Raw genomic sequence first — 8,313 nt, 5'->3', positions numbered from 1 at the left:
ATAAATATAAAAAAAATAAAATAAACAGCATTGGTCTCACATCTTCTTTTGCTTTTACTTCTTGTTGCTGCGCTGCTGCTTAAAACAAAATGCAAATAAAAAACTTTTCTTCTTTTACTTTTCTTTTTTTTTTTTTTTGTAGGCTTCAGTTTTATTTTTTTTCTTCTGCAAGATTCTTTTTTAGTACTTTAGCAAGAGAACTACACAAGTGTGTGGGGTGGCAAACTTTTAACAGAGTTGAGTGTGCAATTGGTTAACAACATTTTGAATCGAAAGCATTTGATTTGTTTATGAACAATTTATTGTATTTTATTGTAGCGCTTAACAGCTGACTTCTGTTTTTAAACTAATGAATATGTTTAATAGTAATGTTTATTATTCTTATTTGAAATACACATTTAAGTTTGAAATAAATAACCTTGAGTTCTCAAAGCAAATTCAATATTCATTTAATATAAAGTATTTTATTTTTAATGTAAGCCCAACTCTAATGGAGTTGTCTAGTATAAATTTTTAAAATATTTATTTTATAAAAACCTTTAAAAAAAAATAAAAAAAAACGGCCTCAAATTTGAGTTAACAAATATTTATATTCTAAGAAAATATTAAAAAAAATTTAATATGAAGTATTTTATTTTTAATGTAAGCCCAACTCTAATGGAGTTGTCTAGTATAAATTTTTAAAATATTTATTTTATAAAAAAAATGATAAAATATTTATTTTGTAGTTAATAAATTATTTGTAGTTCTAAAAGGAAAAATATTAAAAAAAAATGATTTAAAATTTGAGTTAATAAAGAAAGGCACAAGCCTCGCTATTAAAAAAAAAACGAAAAGCTTATAACTATATATTAAAAAATATTTTTGAATTTTGTAGAAAATTATTTGAGTTCAAAAGCAAAAACTAAAAAAAAATACGTTGAAATTTGAATTTGCAAATATTTCTATTTCAAGCAAATATTAAAAAAAAATTATTGCAACTAATATATACAGACACATTAAAAAAAACGACAAATTTATAACTATATAATATAAAAAAAATATAAATCAACTAAATGGAAATGCTTTTAATATAAAAAAATAGCTGAAAGCTTATTAATTAAACACATGTTTAAGCCTCAACTAATTTTCAATTATATTATGTTAAAAAAAAAGATATAAAGCTATAGTAAGTGCTACTGTGAGTTTGACGCTTAAGCTAAGCGCTCATTTTAAATGCTAAAGTACAGCTGTACATATGAGAATATATCTTATATTGTTTGTAGATACTGTAGCCCTAGCTTGATATATCGTTTATTGTAGCCCTAGCTTCAGCGCTTGATCACTTGCTTAGCTTGGAGCGGCACACGCTCCCAGAGCTGACGAAAGTTGGCATCGACTTTATGTGGATTGTAGTTGGCGACGGTGTCTCTGGAGTAGCTTTGCCAGCTGGGCAGCAGCTCATCCGAGGACTCACGCTCAGCAGAGTCGTTGTCCAGCGTGGGCGTCTCCATGAGCTCCAAGGCGTGGCACTGCAAATTTAGTTGCCAGCATTTGTATAAAACGCTGGGCCATTGATTCAGCCACTTACCTTGATTGTTAGCCCGAGCAGCAGCAGCACTAGCGTTGTATATAAGCCTAGCAATGCCATTGCCAATAACAATAACAAAAGTTTGTTTTTTTAATGAGCAACAATAATAAACAAATGTTGATTGTAATTCCTCACAACATTTTGCGTTGAGCTACAAAATGCGACTAACCGCACAACACTTGTTGTCGTCTCCCACACACTCAACCCACTGCACACCACCCCACCCCACCCCACACCCGCTCTCCCTTTTGCACGTGTGGCGCATGCCGAAAAGCTTGACTGACCCCAAGCCGACGCTTCTATATTTAGCTTAATGCGTCACCCCATCCCCCATTCCCGCTCAGCCATCAACGCGCTGGTCAATGCGAGCATTTTTAATAGGCTCACCACCCCCACTCACCCCTGCCCCTTATTATTTTAGCTACTATTGTTGACTCATTCCCAGCGCTTGCTTTTGTTATTGTTTTTGCACTTGCTGTTTTTGCTTTGCAATTATTCCCTTAAAAAAATGTTGTTATTTTTTTTTCTATTTTCGCTACTGCTTTGCAAAATTATTCATTAGAACGCCATAGGTGTTAGCTTTTAATATTATTTGTTCATGCTGCTTAGCAAATTATAAACAAATGTTAAGTTAGCGCGACGAAGCAACAAATTTATTTATTTATTTGCATGTGAAATAATTGTATGAGTACAATTAATTTAATTTAGTTTTTTTTGCAAATTTAGTAGCGTGTTTTATTTATTTGTTTTTGCATTTGTGATTTATATTTTGGCGAGGGGCGCTTGTAAAAAAGTCAAAGTAAGCAACAAGTCTATAAATAATTTTATTTTATATTTTTGATTATATATCATTTAAAGATAAATGCTTACCTTAGTTAATTTTTTTTTAATTTATTATATAGATAAATGTTTTGAGCCATTCTTAAGTTTTCCATTTAAGATTAATTTAGTTCTTTATAAATCTTTATTTTGATTTATTAAAAGTCAGCGGACTTAAATATATATTCAAAAATAATGAATTATAATTTGTACTATTCATTGTAAGTAAATTTTTTAATTATTTTTTTTATTTAATAATATTTAATATATTTTATTTATTTAATTAATCACTAAAGCTAAATTTAAATAAAAAGTCTATCAAATAAATTAATTAAAATTAGTAGATTCTATTTTAAAAATTAAAATACAAATTATTAAAAATTAAAATATTAAAATATATAATGCATTTAATATAAAAAGTAATAATTTGTGTGCATTCGATTGAGGCATAAACTAAATAGTAAATTATTTATTTGAATTAATATCGAAATTTAAATATTTAATAACTAAGTAATTTAAATAAATTCAAATTAGTACAAGTTATATTCTTTATAAAATGTTTAATAAAATATTTAATATATAATTATGCATTTAATATAAATTGCTAGCGCATATTTTAATTTAAATGTAATGTGTGCTATTAATTGATTATTTAACTAAATATAATCGAACATTTGAAATTTTATAAATAAATTTAAAGTAAATTCTTTTATAAATTTGTTTAAATTAAAATATTAAAATATATAATTATGCATTTAATATAAATTGCTAGCGCATATTTTAATTTAAATGTAATGTGTGCTATTAATTGATTATTTAACTAAAGAGTAAATTATTTATTGTCTACAACTATGAAGCTTAGCCCTTAGCCTACTTGAGTTTTTAATTTACGGCACGCTAATTGTTCAGCCAACACACACACACACACATGCACACATGCACACACACACCTAGAAATTCAATTAATTTAGAGGGGCTATCAAGGAATGCAATCATCACTCGTCTATGAACTCATAGTTTTCCGTTTCGTTTCGTTTCGTTTTGCGTACTTGTATTTTTATAGTTGAGCATATAGTTAAAGATCGTTATCCAATTAGTCAAAAGCTCGTGTAATAAATTGCCTGAATTAAGGTGCGGAATTTTAATTACATAATTTACGCGCTTTGCTGCACACGGGCAAAGAATAATAATAATAATAATAATGAATACAAATATGGTAAACAAAACTAAAAATCAGGTAGAGAGAACCGACGCATTTCGCAGTTGGCGTTTGATAGCTCATCTTAATAGAAAAGTACACGCAATTTAATTTGTGAGTGTGTGTGCGCGTTGGGTCATTAGAAAGAATGACAGTAATAACGATAATTATGAATTTTATCCGATTAAGCCAAAGGTGCGTTGTGGCCAAATGACTGCTGGCCGCATAAGTCAAAACGTTGTAAACGCTCCTCAAACAACAGCAACAACAACTAACTGTATATATTCAAATATTAAGTGCAATGCGTGCCATTGAACAATTAATTCTTATCTAGTTGTGACCCACGCCGCTGATGCAACAGTGCTCAGTCCAACCCACCCACCCACTCAGCACTGCTGACATTTCTCACATGTCATCCAGAGCAACTACTCGGGGCCAATTGCGTGTCAAATGCGCTCAATTTTGTTATGACAATGCGTTGTAATTAGAGAGGCCACGCATAGGCAGCGCCTCAACTTCAGCCATACATAATGATGATGATGACGAGGACGTTGTGACTGTGACATGGACTTAGGCTCAGGCACGTCCTACGGCTAAATCCGCTAATATATGAGCGCAGCACTCGCTCTCTCTCCCTCTCCCTCTCTCCCATTCTCTCGTCAGTTGGGTGTGTTCTCCGCTCTACACTTGATAAATATGCTAAATATGCATAAGATGACCGATGGGCTTGGGCCGCAACTCAAAAGTTAATAGCTGCCCGCCCGTATGACGAGCTAATAATCATTTTTGTTAATACCAAATGCATGCCATGAACGCATTTTACATGACCAACTTGCTCATTGACCATTCCCATTTGCTATCAGCAGCGGTTTCTCTAACTTTCGAAAAGCTGCGGCTTGCCTGTTTTTCTATTTAATCTAAACTGTTGTTGCTTAAGCAAATAAAAAGAATTTAGCTAAGCAACAAAAGCACTAAGCATTTATTTATTTAATTCAATTCAATTCAGCTCAGAATTCTTGCAAAATTACTAAGTATTTATTTCAATTGAAGCTTAGAATTAATTCTAGAAAAATTATTTATTTATTTCAATTGTAGCTTAGAATTAATTCTAGCAAAATTACTAAGTATTTATTTCAATTGTAGCTTAGAATTAATTCTTGTAAAATTACTAAGTATTTATTTTATTTTTTTTTTATCAAATAAATTTATTAAGTTAATATTCATATATTTATTTCACTTGTAGCTGAGCATTAATTCTTGAGTATTTAATATTGGTAATACTGGTTTACTTTTGTTTAGACTAACTACAGCACACAATAATGCGATATTAGTAATGCTAGTTCTTTTTTTGTTTTTTTTTTTTATCAATTAGCGCAACTAGTTGCATAACTTAATAATTAGAAGAAAATAATAGTGCGATCAATTTCTATGACCCAAAATAGGGGGATATTGGCTAATACTGGGTTTTTGATTAATAGAATGTATTGAAAGACTTATGAAATTACATAGATAGCTTAATAATTAGAATAAATTATAAAGCAAAACAGTTTCTAGAATCCAAAATAGCGGGATACTGGCTAATACTGGGTTTTCAATGAATACAATTGGTTTGCAGAAATTCTATAAAAATAATTTTAAAAATATTTATAATGAACCCTTTTAAATTTTAATATGCTATTAGAATATTTGTATATACTAATAGCTCAAATAGGGGAATATTGGTAAAACTGGTTTAGCGCAATTGAATGAAATACTTAATAAATGCATTTAAATTTGTATGTGCCACTAGAGTAATTCGATATTGGCTGAAAAACTTAATTATTATAATAAAGTTTTGTTTAAAAATCTATAATAAATTTAATAAATTTGTAAGTGCTATTAAAATACTTTGTAAAGTCGGAGCAGAGATATGGCTAAGTAACGATTTGAGTTGCTGCAGCTTATCAATTAATTGCTTCACGCTTAAGCTAATCAAAAGGTTGAAAACCATTAGCCCAAGGCACGAATTGGCATTAAAACTAGAACTAGCTAAGCTATATATGATCGATATGATCGTTCAATGTTATAGTCAGCTGAGAACGTCTAAGAACATGAATTTGAAATACTTTGCTGTTGCTTTGGCTTTGGTCTGCTTGGTGCAGTTGGTGCGAAGCGAAGAGACAAAGTGCAGCAAGGATAAATTGAAAGAGGCTAGAGATGGGATATGTTCGAAATTTTGGTTTTCGGGTGGAATCTGCACTAAAATATTGGATGTAAGCATTGCAAAAGTTGTAAAATCAATTAAATGAGAAACTTTTTGTGTGACAGAATTTTATAGACGCATTGGAAGCTGTGCGTGGATCAGGAAAAGGTGCAGGATCAGGTGATAAGAAGGCTGAAACTGCAGCGCCCAGTACAACAACAACAACAACAAAAAAACCCTAATGACGTTCCGCATATTTTTGTTTCAAATGTAATAAATTAATGAGCATGCACAGCAATGTTGTTTACTTTTAGCTTTAAGCACAGAGGCCCCGAGTCGTGCCAACCAACTAATTAAAAGCACTTTAGTTAATGCTTTCTCAACTGTAAAGTTAGCCATAAACAACAACAACAGCAACACCAACACCTATGCAACAGCTGCATATGCTAGACATATGCAACTTGAAACAAAATTAAAAAGCAAATAATATTCATAGCGCTGGTAGCACTTACAAAAAAAATGAGAGAGAGAGAGAGAGAGAAAATGAAAAGCAGAAAATATTCAACATAATTCCAAATAATATTACAACACCTGCAGAAATGTTTCGAGTGCACACACACACACACCAATACACACACACACATAGCCAGACTGCGTGTGAAATGTGTAAAAAGGGCTTTTTCTTGAAAAATCGCTGCACTGGAATTAATTAATTCGTTGCTGGCTGCTGCTGCTGCTGCTCTCTAAAAAAAATAAATTATATATAAATATAAATGAGGGCGGCAGACACTGCATATAAGAACCAAATGTTAACTGATAATGCACAGACATGGAATTAAAACTTATAAAAATATAAGCCATAGTCAAGTTGCAATTTTTATTAAATTCGTTTAATTTGCTGCTTTTATTTTTGCACCTTGCCAAAGCTTTGCGCACTCTGACTGATTTATACACTAAAATGTGCATGTGTGTGTGTGCATGTGTGTGTGTGCATGTGTGTGTGTGTGTGTATGCGTTTGGCGCTTGTAGTGGCACTTGCTGCTCATTTTATGCTTCGATTGACAGCAAAGTGCAGATGTTTTTAACGTTTCGTTCGTTGCCAGCTGCGAGCAAAAGAGAACAAAATCTAAAAGCGCATATAGCAACGTTGTGTACATGTAAAGACATATGCACACATATGTGTGTGTGTGTGTGTGTGTGCGTGTGTATTTGACGCTTATTCAAATATTCATCAAAGCATTCAAAGCACTGTGGGCATATTTGACTTTATTTGTGCAGCAGCTTTAATAAAATAAATATTTTTTCAAATGTATTTGCTTAGATACAAATTGTAGTCAATTTTAATGCTGCTAAAAAAATTTTATTAAAATGTTGCAGCTCTATTTTTATATCAAAATAAACAAATAACGTTTATTTTATATTTTGACAATACTTGTATTGAGTTCTAGCTCTTCAGTAATTATAAAAATATTTATTTTTATTTATTGCCTTTAATTTTTAAACTCTTTTTGATTTATTGCTACAGCAGTTTTAACTTTTAGTTAACTCTTGAGTTCATTATATAATTTTTTAATTAATTTTGTACTATATATATTTTCAAACAATGGCAAGTTTACCAAATATAGTAACATTTTATTAGCAGCATCGTTTTTTATAGCAACACTAGCCATTATATATTTTATTGCTTTTTTTTTTTAAATTTTTTATTTATTTAGTTGTGTAATTTGTTGTTAAATTAGCTAAAGCTAAAGAATAAATAATTTTAAATATTTAACTTATTTACTAGTAAAAACATGCAGCTAAAAATGTTTGTCTGGGCAGCTTTGCTTTTAAGCAAATACGATTAATATAATAGCAATATATATTTAATATTTAAATGTTATTACTTTTGGCTTGATGTGCTTTTTATTAATTTTTCTTGCATATTTTATTTTATTTTTGCACTAAAAAGTGCTCAGCTGGCCCATAGTGCAAAGTAAAGTCTATACGCAGCTACATTTGTATCACATACTTGCAGGCGCTCGAAAAAAAATATGTATCTATGCATATTTAATTCAGTGTTTGGCAGCTAGAAATATTTAGAAATTGCTGCGTTACAGTTCATTTGCTGTTTGCTGTTGCGTTGATGCAACATTTAATGCCACAAATTGGGCAGAACAATCTGCAGAGTAAATCACACATAGTGGCTGCTATATAAAAGCAGCAAAGTGCTGAGTCGAGCAACAAAGAAAATATTGAAATGTCTAATTCGCTGTTGCTGGTTCTGCTGCTGACTTTGATTGTGTGTGGGGTGTGGTCAGCGCCTGCTACGGATGCTGATGCCGATAAGTTGGATATGCTGGAGCAAACGCTGAAGGAATTGGCAAGCTCAGTGCTGACGCTGGGCGGCAACATTGCCGCCGACTCGCAGCATCAGCAGCAGCAGCAGCCAACAGATCCAAGTCATGAGGATGCATTGGCAAGTGCAGCGGCTGCTGCTTGGCTAAGCCAGCTGCAGCTTTAAGAGCAAAGCTACAGCTGCTACGCTTCCAGCTGCTAAATTTG

At 31.5% G+C, this 8,313-nt stretch overlaps 1 protein-coding gene across 1 annotated transcript; it reads right to left on the bottom strand.

Annotated features, from left to right (window-relative positions):
• Positions 1-1,112: 1,112 nt before the first annotated feature.
• LOC108606163 lies at positions 1,113-1,709 on the bottom strand. The gene is made up of 2 exons (XM_017996015.2): positions 1,571-1,709; positions 1,113-1,511 (listed from the first exon to the last, which is right to left on the bottom strand). The coding sequence occupies exons 1-2, from the start codon at positions 1,628-1,630 to the stop codon at positions 1,311-1,313; spliced, it is 261 nt and encodes an 86-aa protein (XP_017851504.1). The 5' UTR covers positions 1,631-1,709; the 3' UTR covers positions 1,113-1,310.
• Positions 1,710-8,313: the final 6,604 nt, after the last annotated feature.

This window comes from Drosophila busckii, chromosome X (assembly GCF_011750605.1).
Source record: "Drosophila busckii strain San Diego stock center, stock number 13000-0081.31 chromosome X, ASM1175060v1, whole genome shotgun sequence".
NCBI classification, from domain to species: Eukaryota; Metazoa; Arthropoda; class Insecta; order Diptera; family Drosophilidae; genus Drosophila; species Drosophila busckii.
This window is presented reverse-complemented; position numbering and strand designations above follow the sequence as displayed.